The sequence below is a fragment of the Notamacropus eugenii genome, chromosome 3 (genome assembly GCF_028372415.1).
Source record: "Notamacropus eugenii isolate mMacEug1 chromosome 3, mMacEug1.pri_v2, whole genome shotgun sequence".
NCBI lineage: Eukaryota > Metazoa > Chordata > Mammalia > Diprotodontia > Macropodidae > Notamacropus > Notamacropus eugenii.
In genome coordinates, this window is record NC_092874.1 from 454287282 (window position 1) to 454302960 (window position 15679).

A 15679-nucleotide genomic window follows, 5' to 3' on the forward strand; every position below is an offset into this window, starting at 1 on the left:
GTTCAGCAGAAGCTTAAGCATCAAGGTGAGGGGGTATGACTTAATGACAGCTCAGGTCCCTTCATCTCTCCATTCAGGATGTTGGATCCTACCTCGACAGGGCAGAATGTTGAAGCAACGTTTTCTCTCTGCCGGCTGATGAGACCGGAGCTGTTTGTGTGAGCCTGTGTGGTGCCTGGCTGCCGAGCTCGGATTGCTGGGGAATAGTTTTTATAGTGCTTTTCCTGTGGCACGCTCTTCCTACGGAGTCAGTCCTCCAAAGAGGAGGTGTGGGGAGGGGGGGGGCGGGGGGGGGTTTTAAAATTTAATTAGAAGACACCGTGCCTGGCCCGGTGGAGCTTAACAGAGATTTATATAAGCCACGCAGGACAAGGCTGCTGCTGTGTGAGCTTCTGGTCGGGCTCGGCTACTGCAGCCGGGGGACTGGACTGTGCCCAACATTAGGGCATGCAGACAGCACATTGAAAGAAAGGGGAGTTTGTGGAGGTTTGGACCCTGCTTTCCAGCAACTCCCTGCTGCCCTCCCTGGATAAAACCTAGCTGGTCTATCGGCTGGCAGTCCTAGGAGTGGGCACCAGACAGGCAAGAAGCAGAGGGCAAGAGGGGATGGCTTCAGTGTTCATGTGTGGTGTGGAAGACCTGGTCTTCAGTGGCAGCCGTTTCGTATGGAATCTGACTGTGTCCACGCTGAGGAGATGGTACACAGAGAGGCTCAGGGCTTGTCACCAGGTGCTAAGGACATGGTGCGGGCTAAGGGACATATACCAGGTAAAATGGTCCACCTCTCCTTTTCCCTTTGATAGCATCTTATTTGTTACTCTTTTAACCTGTGGGATTCCCTCCTTCCTCCCAACCACCCCAGCGCCCCCCTCCACCGCGTCTATCCAAGGGGGTGGAAGCTAGTTGGCTCTTAGGTTAAATCACCAGAAACTAACTGCCTGGGACCTGATAAACAGCTTTTCCACTCCCTCCAAGATACCCCTGAACTACTTCTCGGCGGGGAAACCTGTGAGTTCCCGGGATTTCTAGGCATCTGTTTAAAGGATGGGGCCACTTAAGGTGGTTCCTTAAGAGACAGACATGGGTCTGCATCTCTGATAGGCAGGTTATTTCATTGCCAGAAAACTGCCCCCAGCCGGACTTTTTGGGTGGGTGAGAATCGTTAACTCCGACGGTTTCTTCTGGGTTCAGCTCAAAGGAAACCGTTTCCCTGCTGTGGCAGGGGTGGATTATGCACCAGTTTAAGTCTGATGAGGTTTTGCTGGATTGGCATCCTGCTTTCCTTTTTTTTTTCCATCAGGCAGCCCAAACACCGCCATACTAAGCCAGGAAAAGCTGAGACTGGGTTGGATTTTGAGTCTGGCTTTTGAAAAGCAGAACCACAAATTCTGAAAAATCCTGCAGCAGGATGACAGTCTGAGGGGGAGGGGGAAGGAAGGGGTACTCCAGAGAGTGCCGGAATGCTCATGTTTGGGAATAATCCCTGACATAAAATCTCTTTATTTCCCCAGGAGGTCCAATCTTGCAGGCAAAAAATACAGTAACTTTGCTCAAGTATGGGATTATCAGCCATGCTTGCAATAGCTTCTGCCCACTTTTTTTTTAAGAGATAGTCATGAATTTTCCAAGTCTGGCACTTTGATCTTTTAGGTAGGGATGAATCTACCCTGAAGTTATATACTCCCTAATCAAGGATATAGAAGTGAATGATTGATTTTATTAATGGTAAAGTAGGCTGGCATGCTATAGATCCTCATATCACCCACCTACATTCCCTCCAATTAATAGCTGCCATTTGTATGTAAAATATTTTCTGTTACCCATCACCAGCAAGCCAATTCTATAAAGTCTCTATAAAGCTGACACCTCCCATTCACAAGAGTCAAGAAGTCATTTTTCATACTATGTAGTATAAATTAGGAAAGTAGTACCTGGGGTCTTCAACACTTGAAAGAGACTGTCAGAGGAAAGTTAGTTCAGATAGGCATCATGACTTGAAATGGAGAAAGTGTTTTGCCCAAAACTTAACTGGTGATTTCTTTACTGAATCACTTTACAGGACATTCTGTGATATCTTGAGTATCTCGGAATCTCCAGCTCCATTCCCCATTCAGGTTTAGTTCAGTTGACACATCCTGCAGCAGACCTTCCCTGCTTCTCCAACCCTGAAATGTTAGAACTTCCAAATCCAGGTCCCTGCACCTCCTGCCTTCACTGCCCTTCCCCCTCCCCCACTTCAGTTCATTAGTATATTTTTTGTATTTACTTATCAATATTTTTTCTAAACGAGTTAGAGTAGAAACTTCTGAAGAGCAAGAACTGTGTTCATTTTTGTCTTTGTATACCCAGCGCCTAGTACAGTGCCTTCATATATACCTGTTGAATTCAATTGAATTGTCTGCTAAACTGCTGCTATAGCCAGAAAGATGCAGAAGCAGAACAACAGGTGATATTTTTAGAGTAATTTCAAGTGGGTCTCATCTGTTTCTAGGCTGTTGTATGTGCTGGGTAATTGATCTGGCTTTCTGAATTTATAAGTACCTCATGGGAATTCATAGCTTTACTAGGCTTATGTTGTAAAAGACCCTCAGAAAGTTTTCTTCCTTCTTTCCTCCCTCTCTTTCTTTCTTCTTTTCTTTCCCTCTTCTTTCCTTCATCCCTTCCTCCCTCCTTCCTTCTTTTCTTTTTCTCTTCTTTCCTTCTTCCTTCCTTCCTTTCTTCTTTTTTTTAATTGTGACAAATCTAAGTTGGAAAAATGAATCTTTTGCATGTGTGGTCAAGGGAGGAGCTTTGAGCTCATAGTTTAAGGATGAAGGTGATTCATGGATTATTGCAGACCTTGCCACTGACCAGTTCAAAAGAGAAGCTTCTGGAACAAGGAATGGGGGTTTACCATCATCACATAGAACAGAATATTAAGGAACCCAGTTGCCAAAAGCATGACTCAGTTGTTTGTTTGTTTGTTTTTTGCTGTGAAATGGACTCTAATCAAGGCAACCTGTCTTTATAAGTTGTTAAGAAAAAGTTAGGTTCAATGGAAAGAGAACTGAATCTTAAATCAGAGGGGCCCTGGTTTTACTAGCCATGTGACCTTAAGCAAGTCACTCAACTTTCCAAGGCTTTAAGTTGTCTCATCTGTAAAGTAAGGAGATTGGATTGTGATTTCTGAGGTCTGTCTCTTCCAGTTCTAAGCCTATGAGGGAAGCTAATAAAATGATGGCAAATGATTTACCTGTGTATAAACATCAAAGTCAAGGAAGGAGTATTAGGGAAAGAAAAAGACAGAAGTGTCAAACATGAGGCACAGAAACCAGATTGAAATGTATTTGGGAAATATTTGACAAAATAAACTAAATAAAAAAGCAAAAAATAGTAAAACAGAGATAAAATTGCATTTCAAAATTAAATCAATATGTAACCTGCAGGGATCCTCAGGTACTGATTAGTGGCCCCCAGTTCTATTTGAAATTGACAGAATTATCTAACAGGTTCAAGGTCTTTGATTTCTCAGTAAAAATGGATTTTTAAAGAAATCTTTAAATGTCTGTGGGGTTAATACTTAATTGCCACATAGACAATAGGCAGCATACTGTAGTAAAAGGAGTGCCAACAATGAAGGCAGAAGACTTGGGTATGAAACAACATGGATGGTTGTTAGAAAAATGAGTTTGGAATATTCATCATAATGATGGAATTGACAACAATAGGAATAGGTAGCATTTATATAGTGCTTACTCTGTGCCAGGCACTGTGCTAAGTAGTTTACAAATATCATCTCATTTTATCTTCACAAAAATTCTGGAAAGTAGGTACTATTATTGCCCCCATTTTACAGTTAAGGAAACTGAGGCAAACAGAAGTTAAGTGACTTGTCCAAGGTCACACTGGTAGTAAGAGTCAGAGGTAGGTCTAGGCTCTGAAACCAATGCTCTTTCCACTATCCCACCATTCTATCTTTTATCAGTAGTATAATTTAATATTTAAAGATATCATGAGAAAGGTTCTGTGGCCTTGCCAACCAAAATTAGAAATATCAGTAACTATTCCTTATAGAATAAAGAATAAAAAAGATAAGATTTTTTTAAAAGTTTATAAAAAAGCTAACGGATATATCCACACAGTCTAATATTTCTATAGTCTTCCACCTCTGCCCTCCCCTCCCCGACTCAAAAAAAGAAGGGAGAACAGACTTCCATGTCTTTCTGTTTTTGGTGGAGGAGAGAGAGGTGAGCTTGGTCATTCTAATCTCATAGCACTCAGTTCTGACTGGGTGGCTGTGGTTGTCCTTTCCATTTACTGTTTCCATTCCAGTTGTGATCAGTCACTCTCCATGTGACTTTTTTTGGTTATTCTTGATTTCATTTTGCATCAGTTCATTTAAGTCTTCCCATGCTTCTCTTTATTCATCATTTCTGACAGGGAGGTAAGATTCCATTCCAGGCCTATACCACAGCTTGTTTAGTCATTTCCCCATTGGTGGGCTTCTACTTGGTTTCAATTATTTGTTATTACAAAAAGTGCTGCTATAAATATTTTTATATATGTATATATATACACATATGTATATGTATGTATGTGTATAGATTAATAGAGTGATAGATAGAAAGGTAGATATAAGCTTTTCTTTTTATCATCTTCTTTTGTGGAATAGATGCCTAATAGTGGAATCTCTAGATCAAATAATATACATATTTCAGTCACTTTCTTTGCATAATTCCAAATTGATTTCCAGAATGTTTGACCAAGTCTCAGTTACACCAACAATACATTAGTGCATCTGACTTCCCACAATCCCTCTCACATTGGCAATTCCTATCTTTTATCTGTTTTGCTAATTTCCAACACTTTTTTTTATCATCGATTTGATTTTCCTTTATTTCCAATTGCCAAGCATTTAGTTTTCTACCTCCTAGTCAGTTCTCTCCTGGAAAAAAAGAAAAGAAAACCCTTGAATCAATACCAAAAAAATTTTCGTGTTAGCCATGCATAAAATGTCCAACACTTATTTCTAAAGAATGAGAATGCAGTACTTTTCGAGATAGAGACATGGACAAGGAGCAAGATATGAAAAAAAAGTATCTAATACTTTATTTTGAAGTGTTCTTTCTTGCTATTAAACCTGTACATATTCATCTTCCATTTCATTAATTAATGCTAGCAAATAAAGTTAATGTTGCCCAACTAGTGTAGTATACAATGATGGTTCCACTGAAATTTGTAATTTCTATGTCATAAAAAGGGAGGGAATGCTAAATTCTGAATGACTTCATGAAGGCACACTAGAGAATTATATATTAGATGGGACCTAAATATTAGTCATCTCAATGATAAAAAGGAGTGACTTGTCAGGCCTGCAGTCAGAATAGGCTTTGCTTGCAAGGGAATCTAAAACTCAATTGCTTTAGGGAGAAAAAAGGCAGGGGGGAATATCCATTACATGGCAGTAACTGGAAGCCTTTGGAGTATAGTGTTTATTCATTCATGCTCTTTTTTTATGAAACAAGATTGACTATTCACATAGTCGCCTTTGCCAGCAGTGATTTCTTGGTGGGAAAAAAATGGCAGAAGAAATGGTGTTCTATGGTATTGAACATTTCCCATACTTTGATGCACGTTAGCTACAAATGGCTTATTTAGCTCACCAACAGCTGGGAACAATTTAGGGACAGTAGTCAGGCAGCTATTTATTTCTAGAATAAACATGACAGAAGGAAAAAAAATCAGTTGTAAACTGCTACTGTTTAACTAGAAATAGATCTTAATATAATCAGTAAAGGCTTACTCTTGGTAGAGTCTAAAGGTAAACCTAGTATGTTTACCTTCAAGGGCAGCTATAATTAAACTAGTAAATTTGTAAAAGCCTGATTCATCATCCATAGATCTGTTCTAATTATATTGTGCCTGAGAAGGACAGATCATCCTAATTACTCCTATAGGATTAAAGTCATTCTTAAAGATAACAAGCATTGCTAGAGGAAGATGAACTGGAGAAAGCTTACTGAAGTATGGAAATACTGTGGTGAGGAAAATGTTGGGAAAACATAAGTTTGTTTTTTTTTTAAGTCCTGTCTTTAGGATTTGTAAGAAAGACTGCATTCTTTACAATTCCAGGGAATCTGGGAGGCAGGAGGTGCCACCAGCATTGTGTTTAAGGTAGCTCGGTAATTCAAATGGACAATCATTTATTCACCATCTACTATGAGCCGAGCAGAGAGACATCGGGGCATGGTGGCCAGAGTGCCAGTGTTGAGTCAAGAAGATTCATGCCCCACCTGTGACAGAGACAACCATGGCTAGACCAATGGCTCCCATTTAGTGGTTCATTAACTCCTTGGCAGTTCAAAATGATGTCCAAGACACTCTCACTAAAAAGTCTTCGGTGGTGCCTTAAACAGAACAATAGTAAAGAATATTGTGAATAGTATATTAAATAAGCCTGAGGTAATACATCTTTGTTGTATTTATTGAAAGGGATTTGAAGAACAAAAACCATTAGGAACCACGACTTAGGGAGGTGGGATGGTGAATAGAGCACTGGGCCTGGAGGGAAGAAGACCTGAGTTCAAATCTAGCCTCTGACTTACAAGTCAGCAGATCACTTCCTTCACCTCTGTCTGCTTCAATTCCCCCAACAGTATAATGGGGATGATAACAGTACCTACCTCCCAGGGTTATTGTAAAGATCAAATGAGGTGAAATTTATAAAAGTGCTTAGCACAGCACCTGGTACCTAGTAAACATGATTTCTGTTCTTACAATTATTGTCGTTCTGGCTGTAAATTGAAGATCAGGAACTGATCTGTGCTGTTAAAGAGAGTCTCTTTACTTGGGTCCAATCTACTACAGATTTTAAAAGTGGCAAGAAATAGTCCCTCCCCTCAAAATCAAAGGATTTGCTTTTTACTGAGCCAGGAAGATGCAAACACAACCTAAGTGATGAGTTGTTTAAACCTAGAATAAATCCATTAGAAGCTGGACACCACTCCCTCATCCCCCCACCCCCCATCCCCAGGTTGATGTGTGGATCAAAATGAGATTATATATGTAGAGGGCTTCCTGACCTGTAGAGTTACAGGAATGTCAGTGATTATGATGAGCACTCTTATCATTATTATAGACCTCATTAGCACTTCGGAGAGGAGATAGCTATCACCAAGACCAATAATCAAAAGATGACACACCTTAGGAGGCAGGATATTGGCACATGGGCATCTGGGGAAGCTGGAGGAAAGAGATTATTAGACCCAATATAGGTCAGTCAGCACATTTGTGCCAGAGACACAGGAGATTCAGGCTCCCATGACATGTCTAAAAGCTCGTGGCTATCTCTTGACTCTGAATAAAAGCACAGAGGAAGGAAAGAATGAATGAGTGTTTATTAAGTATATACTAACAAAGTATTGTGCTGCAATTAGAAATAAGAAAGCAAGCAAGGCCCTGTCCTCAAGGAGCTCCCAGTCTAGTGCTGGGACTCCTAACCTGACTGCTGTGGACCTGTCTGTTTGATTTGAACATTTTGATTACTATACGTCCATACATTTGTTTTCCTTTGTAATTATATGTATTTTATTTTATTCTTTTTAAAATATTATTCTGAGAATGGTCCACCACATCTGTCAGAAGGCTCCAAGATACAATAAAAGGTTAAGAACCCTTGTGATAGAGACACACAACACAGACTGTGTGCCAGGCGCTATGCTAAGTGCTGGAGCTACAAAGGTAAAATAGACCCTGTCCTCAAGGAGCTCACGTTTGCACCCAAGGTCTCCTTACCTGCCAGCACTTTCCCTCTGAGGTTACCTTCTCGTATTGCGTAGATCTCATTTGTGTACAACTTTTGTGCATGTTACCTCCCCCATTAGAATGCAAGCTCTTTGACGGTAGGTGTTATTTTTACCTTTCTTTGTATCCCCAGCACTTAGCACAGTGCCAGGCATGTTGTAGGGACTTAATAAATAAATGGTTAACAGTGGTGAAACCATTTCAGTGGTGAAACACAACATGTAAATAACAAGGCACATTCAAGACATATGTAGAGCAGATGGAAAGTAATCTCAAAGGGTAAGGCACTAACAAGTGTGAGGACCAGGAAAGGTCTCCTGTAGAAAGTAGGATTTGAGCTGACTCTTGAAGGAAGCCAAGAGGACTAAGAGGCAGAGGTGAGTAGGGAGTGTAGACTGCCAGTGCAAAAGCTCAGAGATGGGCAATTGAACCCCATATTCAAGGAACAGTGAGTAGACCAGTATAGCTGGATTGTACAGTTTGCAGAAGGAAGACTGAAAAGGTAGGAAAGGAAAGTTCCAGAGGAGTTTATGTTTGATCCTAGAGGTAATAGAGAACCATTGTGGTTTGTTGAGAAGGTGACACAGTCAGATCAATGCTTTAAGAAAATCACTTTGGATTAATCAACAGGAGTCAAAGGGCCATTGACAAAGGGTAACTGAAATAATATAACTACTTGGAAATTATGTGCTTAGGTGTGAAATAAAAGAACAAATACCTTGAGTATAAAATGGCATTTGAGCTACCAAAGTTAATTTTCTGTGGGAATAAATCATTTTTCAACACTATAAAAAATCACTTTGGCAACTGAGTGGAGGAAAGATTGGAGTGGGGAGAGGCTTGAGGCAGGGAGATTGACTAGAAGGCTATCGAAGTCATCCAGGTGAAAGGTAATGAGAGCCTGCACCAAAGCGGTGTCTGGATGAGTGGAGAAAGGAGATACATCCATGAGAGACTTTGTGAATGCAGAAATGAGAAGGTTTGACATCTGACTGGATTTGGGTAGTGAGTGAAAGTGAGCACTGTGGATGAGTCAGACCACAAGGGGTTTAGACCAGGATGGTGAGTCAAGGTGACCCCTACATGACCCAGTGAATTAAATCTAGAATGTCACTTGACTTGCCTTTGGGAACACTCACAGTCACCCCTCTGATAAACTGTTCTAGAATTTTGTCAAGAATTAAAGTCATATTCACTAACCTAGAAAGGGAAGAATCTACATTCTTCTCTTTGGGGAAAACTGAGACTAGATTTGCTGGTCTCCACTCCTTGCACTATTTCTTTTCCATTATCCACTATTTTTAAAGTCCCTCTCCTCAAGTAGCTTATAGTCTGGTAGAGGAGAAGACAAATACAAAAATATCAAGGCAGGTTATGATAAATACTGTATGAGATATATGAAGTACTGTGGGGGTTTAGCCAAGGAAGCAAGAACATTAATTAGAAGAGTCTGAGAAGGTTACATTGAGAAAGTGACAGCTGAACTACGTCTTGAAGTGTGGATGGTGGTCTGTCAAGAGTGAAGAGTGAAGGCATTCCTGGTAAAGTAACAGCAAGAATAAAAGTGCAGAAGTAGTAAAACACTGATGATGTTTAAAGAATAGTTTGTCATCCGAATGACTAGGAGGATAGAATACAAATAATATCGTTAATGGAAGAAATAGCTTGAAATATTACTCATGATCTCATAAGTAAGTACCAGGCTGAGGAATGTGGGCATGATTCCTTAGGCATTGTGGGACCACTGGTGCTTTTGGGGAGGAGGGATGTGACACATTCAGAGCAGTGCTTTAGGAAGAACATATTATTAAAGAAATAATGAACATCTGGAAAAGGCAGTGATGACAGAAAGAAGCAACAGAAGCTTCAGGTTATGCCAGGCCACCCTTATTGTGCTTGTTCTAATGATTACAGCACTGATGGATCTGGGTGATTTTCCCTAGAGTTTAGCAAAGTCTTCCTGACTCCATGTCTCCCCCGTATCCACTATGGAAGGTGCAGATGCAGAGAAATTTTGAAGTGGAGGTGAAGGAAAGATGAGCCAGTTTAAAACAGATAACTTCAATCTTCTCAATAAGTAAGACATGGAATAATTTGGAGAAAAACATGGCATGGTGAATCAAGCACTGGACCTGAAGTCAGGGGGGATCTGAGTTACATCCTGCCTCTCAGCTAATAGTTATCTGCATGAGCACAAGCAAATCACTCAAACTCTCTCAGTCTCAGTTCCTCCATCTGTAAAATAAGAATATTGCACCTTTCTTACAAGGTTATTGCTAAAGTCAAATAAAAGACTGTATTAAAATGGTATATAGATGCCAGCTATAACTCTGATCATTTATTAGAAGGGATGGAGCAGGGACTTTTAGATAGTGAAAAGGTTTAGAGTAGTTGCAATTGACACACCAATAAAAAAGTCAATGGGAGATGAATTGAAAGCTTTGAAATCAGCAGTTAAAGAGAAGGACTTGAAAGTTCTTGAGATCCGAATGATTTTTATGATTTTTCCCTAGCAATTTTCATTAGCATGGAAGAAGAGAAGATGAATACTGGGGACAATGCCAGGATGAGGCATTCATGCACTTGAGTTCCATATTGAAAAAACGGTTACATGTTACTGCCCACCAGACACTTAGATCTAGCCTTTGCTGACACTGACTGGCACATGATAGCTCCTTAAGGTTTAAAAAAGTACTTCACGAATGTTATCTCATTTTATCTTTAAAATCTTGGAAAGCAAGTGCTACTATTCTTCCCATTTTACAGGGGAAGAAAGTGAGGTAAAGCTATGTGAAATCACTTTCCAACAGTCAGTCAGTCAATACATATTTATTAAGCATTTGCTATGTGCCGGGCACTGTACTAAGTGCTAGGGATACAAAGAAAGGCAAAAGACAGTTTTTGCCTTCAAGAAGTTCACAATCTGATAGGGGAAAACAATACACAAAAGAAATCAAAAGGGAATGGGGGGTACTTGGCAAGGGCACATAATGAAGTCCTGAATCCAAGTGGGGAATGATGAGGTATCTGCTCTGTGCCCTCTCCTGCCATCCTCTCCAGACAAAGGGAGGGAGGGGCCCAAGGGGCAGGAAGCATTGACGAGGTGTGAGTTTCAGAGTTGATTTGATCTTGCAGGAAGGTTAGTATCTAGAGACAACGGTGAAGTCCAGGGGACACACACAGCTAGTAAATATCTAAGGCTGAATTTGAACTCAAGTGCTCCTGACTCTAGGTCCAGTGCTCTGACCACCGTGCTACCTCCCTGCCTACAACGTATGTAACTTGACTTCTGCTTACCATGGAGATCAAATTTATCAGACATTAAAAACCTGTGAATTACATCAATAAAGTGTTTGAGTGCTACAGTGCCTTGTGTATTGTGCCCTAGCAGGGGTATGTCATAGCCAGCTCTAACCAGATAGCAAGAACCAATTGTTAAATGTTCATCATGTGCCTGGGAAATCAGCAAACACTACAAACCAGCACTTGATTTATTGCTTTATTGATTATCTAGACTTAAGAAAGTGATGGAGAAAATATTAATAATGCAGATTAAACTGAAAAATGTTTCCAGCCTACTTCCTCTCCACCACCCTACAAACCAGTGTCACCAGCACTTCCCTCCAGGGGGCTGTCTACTTTGCTTGTCCCCAGTCTTGCCTTTGAATGGTGGTAATCCAAGGCTCAATGGATTATCATGGCAAGGATGGTTAAAGACAGAAAAGATGAGATGTGATGAGCACTGCCCTGGCAAAGGTTGTTTCAAATACCTGGAATACACCTCCTGTTCCCTTCCAGCAGCTTCCTCAAAGCTCAGCACAAGGGCTGCCTCCTACATGCAGCCTTTCCTGATTCCCCCCAGCATCCAGAGCCTCCCCCTCCATAAAGTACCTGGAATTTACTTATGTTTTTCTATCTATTTATATTTTCATGTGTTGTTCTCCCCCAGCAGAATGTAACCTCCTTGAGGTTAAGGACTGTCCTACATTTGTCTTTCTAACCCTAGCATTGTACCTTATGCATAGTAGGCATCTTATCAATTCTTGTTGATTGATTGACCTTCCAAATGTCTAGCAGGCTGAAAACAGTGGCAAGTGAAATCAGAATAACAATGATGAACTGAGAGATTTTACAAAAAGGCAAATTGGAGCTTGATGTTAGAACATGCTTCTCCACAATAGAGCTGTCCCCAAAGTAGAATGGACTGCCTCAGCATCTCGTGGGAGTGAGCAAAAGCTGGATGGAGAAGCACTGGTCAGGCATTTAGGGCAGGGAATGTGGTCATGAAAACTCGGTTTGGGGTTTGGATTGGACAAAATGGCTTCTGAGTCACTTCCCTTTCTGGGATGTAATAGGGAAGATTTGAAGAGACAACAGATCGCAGTGAGAATGGAAAATAGGTTCAGTAAGCATAAGCAAGTCATAGAGGTGGAAGGCCAAGAAATTGTGATCCAAATGGGAGATTTCAGAGTTTAATGTTCCCTTAGCAGACAGATCCAAGGCAACATTAGTCTTAGACTTTCTGTTCTCTTTGAAGTGGTTATAAAAGGCTAAATTCCTTTATAACTCAACCTTGCTGAGAGCTACTTTGTGCATTTCTACAAACAATTAACACTGAACAGCTACATGCCACCTGCCCCCACCCCATTAGACACACACACACACACACACACACACACACACACCATGCATAACACTTCTGCACTATATTTGCTAGACAACCAGAACAAGCCGTATATCATGTGAAGAGCTTAGGGGGATTGAGGCTCATGGAATGAATCACAGAATCACATGAAAATAGAGGCAGGAGGGACATAAAGAAATCCCCTGCGATTGACTTTCTGCCATTCTTGCCACATTCATATATCTAGCCCTGGGGAGCTCCCACACAGAGCCTGGACTAGATCGAGGCAAGACAGGTAACCCCCCCAAAGGGTTACATGCAAGGGGAAATACCAGTGTCATGTAATCACACATTTTTGAATGTTGTAAAATAATTTTGATTGGTGTGTTTTGTGTTTACATGGCTTAAATATCCCTCTATTTCCCTGGCCCTCCCTTCTCCACTGCCTGTACATCAGTGAGCAACCAAAACATTCTTCCATCCTGTATAGCTTGACAAATTAGCATCCTGGTATGATGGAAAGAAGGTTGGATTTGCAGCTGGAGGAGCTGGGGTCAAATCCCAGCTCTGACATTCACCAGCGGGGTGACCTTAGGTGAGCACCTTGATCTCTCTCTGTTTTCTCATCTTTAAAATGAAGGTGTTACCAAGGAGTCATGACGAAGCATGCTATCCACATCCAGAGAAAGAACTGATACTGTCTGAATAAGACTGAAGGATACTATTTTTCCCTTCCTTCCTTTCTGTCTTCCTTCCTTCCTTCCTTTCTGTCTTCTTTCTTTCTTGTCAAGTCTTTTGCACAAAATGGCAAGTATGGAAATGTTTTACATGATTGTACATGTGTAACCTATATCTGATTGCTTACCATCTCAGGGAAGAGAGAGGGAAGGGAGGGAGAGAGAATTTGGAACCCAAAACTTAAATTTTTAAAAAAATTCTTTTGACATGTAATTGGAGGAAATAAAATATTATTTAAAAAATAAAGTAAAATGAAGGGGGTTAGATTGGATGATCTCTAAAGCCCCCTCTAGCTTATCGCCCATTACTTAGCACAGTACTTAGTGCTTAATAAATGTGTTTCCATTACATTCCCACAAAGGGTGCAGTAGCTAGAGTCCTGGATTTGGAGTTAGGAAGACCTGAGTTCAAATCAAATCTTATCTCAGATACTTACTAACTGAACTGTTTGACCTTTGGCAAATGCTTGTTGAACCTGTCACCTTCAGGTTTCTAATTTGTAAAATGGGCACCTGATTCACAGGATTGTTATGAGGATCAAGTGTGATACGTAAAACACTTTGCAAACCTTAAGGCGCTATCTGTTAGCTGTTTTTATTAAGTATTTAGGTGATTGTTGTAGGAGGTAGTAGGTACTAGCAAGTGGAAGGGTTCAGAAAAGTTCTCCTGCAGAAGGCATGACCTTGAGACTTGAAGTTGATGGACTTTTATAGTTCAGTCTGGATGGCAACATCTGAATAATTAGTTTTATGTAGATCCACATACCACTGGTCTAAGGTAATCTCAGAGGAATAGGCACTAGCATCTGGGAGGACCAGGTTGTTGTGTTTGTCCTTCATTCTCAAAGAGGACCGTGACATCAAGATGATGGCATGACTTGCAGTTGACTTTGATTTGAGTGAGGGAGGGTTGTGCAAGGTCACCAACCTCACTTTCTTCTCCTGAGCCATCTGGGTTCAGTAGCCTGATTCATCAGGACGACTGGAGATGGCCCAGGAAGCAGTGTGGGACTTTAGCAATTTTAGGCTAAGATCTTATCAGATTCTCACTTTGAGTAAGATACATCCATTCAATGAATACACCTCTTTAAGTAGTTACTCAAGGGATAGCCCGTTTTAATAAAATTTTTAAAAACACAACTGGGAGGGGAAGACCCTCAGGGCTTCTGGGTAAAAGAGAAACAATTACTATTTAGTATTTACTATTTAATATTATGTAATACTAAATAGTAAATAGGGAGGACCAGGAAAGACCCCCTGGAGTAGGGAGATCTTGATTGGAAACTTGAAGGAGGCCAAGAGGCTGAGTTAAGGAGGGAGGTGTTGTAGGTAGAGGAAGCGCCATGTGTGAGGTTAAGGAAGAAGGCTGGTGTGACTCGACTATAAAATACATGAAAGTAAGGAATATATGATAATCCAGAACGTTAGGTAGGGATCAGTTTGTAAAGAGCTCTAAATCCCAAACAGAGGAGTTTATATTTGATCCTGGAGGAAATAAGGGCTACTGAAGTTAATCAAGTCAGGGAATGGCATTTTAGTAAATCACTCTGGTAGCTGTGTGGAGGATGGGGTGGAGTGGAGAGATACTGGGGAGAGGGAGGCCAGAGGGATGTCATCGAAAGAGGCCAGGCTAGCCATGATGGGGCCTGCACCAGGCTGTCTGAATATCATCCTTTGAAGGAAGTTGCCAGTGAAGACTTGAGACAGTACTGTATTTGTGGGACTGATTTTTGTGACCTCTAAATCCAACCAACTAACACATCACTTGTTTACGAAACAGGGAAACTGACCATATAGTTGGAAATGATGTGGATATTTTCTTAGAAATTTTCCCTGCAGCCAATGGTAAGCTTTAGGTTATACAAGTAGGATGCTAAGTTATCTTACTTAATGAGCTCCCAAGGCCCTCAGACCTTGCCCCTTTCCTGAATTATCTGATTAACCAGATGCCTACAGATCAAGCTTTTGAAAGCCTGCTGCAGGCAGGGCTCCAGGAACATGAATATTTCTGTTGTCCTTAGAAAAGAACCAAGTAAAGCAGTCGGTAAATCTCCGCTTTTCCTTGCTAGGCCATCTTTATTTTTTTTTTCCAGTGGGACTCTAACATGATTCAGGGCCTTGCTCATCCTCCTCTCGGTTGATTCCTAATGTCATTATTTACAATGCCCCAGTTGGTATTGTGGAAAAATTTAAGTAGTTCACTGTGGTGGAAAGGACGGTAAATGAGAAGTCTGGTGAGCTAGCTTTGCCACTAATTTCTTACATGATCTTGTATATGTCACAACTTCTCTGTGCCTCAGTTTTCCAATCTGTAAAATGAGGGGGGTTGTCTGAGGTCCTTTCAAGCTCTACATCTAGGCTCATGGGACCTAGATTTACCACTAACTTCTTATGTGACTTTGAGCAAGTCACTTAATCTTTTGGGGTCTTCTTCAAGAGATCATGGAATTAAAGTTGGAGGGGCCCCCAAAAAGATTCTACACCTGTTTATTCATTAAACATTCTTAATATACTTACTGTGTTAGATGTGGGGTGA

General features: G+C 40.9%; 1 protein-coding gene across 2 annotated transcripts in view; it reads left to right on the forward strand.

The window, feature by feature from the left end:
* Positions 1–331: 331 nt before the first annotated feature.
* Positions 332–15679, forward strand: part of FRMD4B (FERM domain containing 4B) — a 204598-nt gene continuing 189250 nt past the window's right edge. For both annotated transcript variants that reach the window (XM_072598701.1, XM_072598702.1), the window contains exon 1: positions 332–768. In XM_072598701.1, the coding sequence (XP_072454802.1) occupies positions 607–768 (162 nt within the window). In that variant the 5' untranslated portion in view covers positions 332–606. The remainder of the gene's footprint in view (positions 769–15679) is intronic.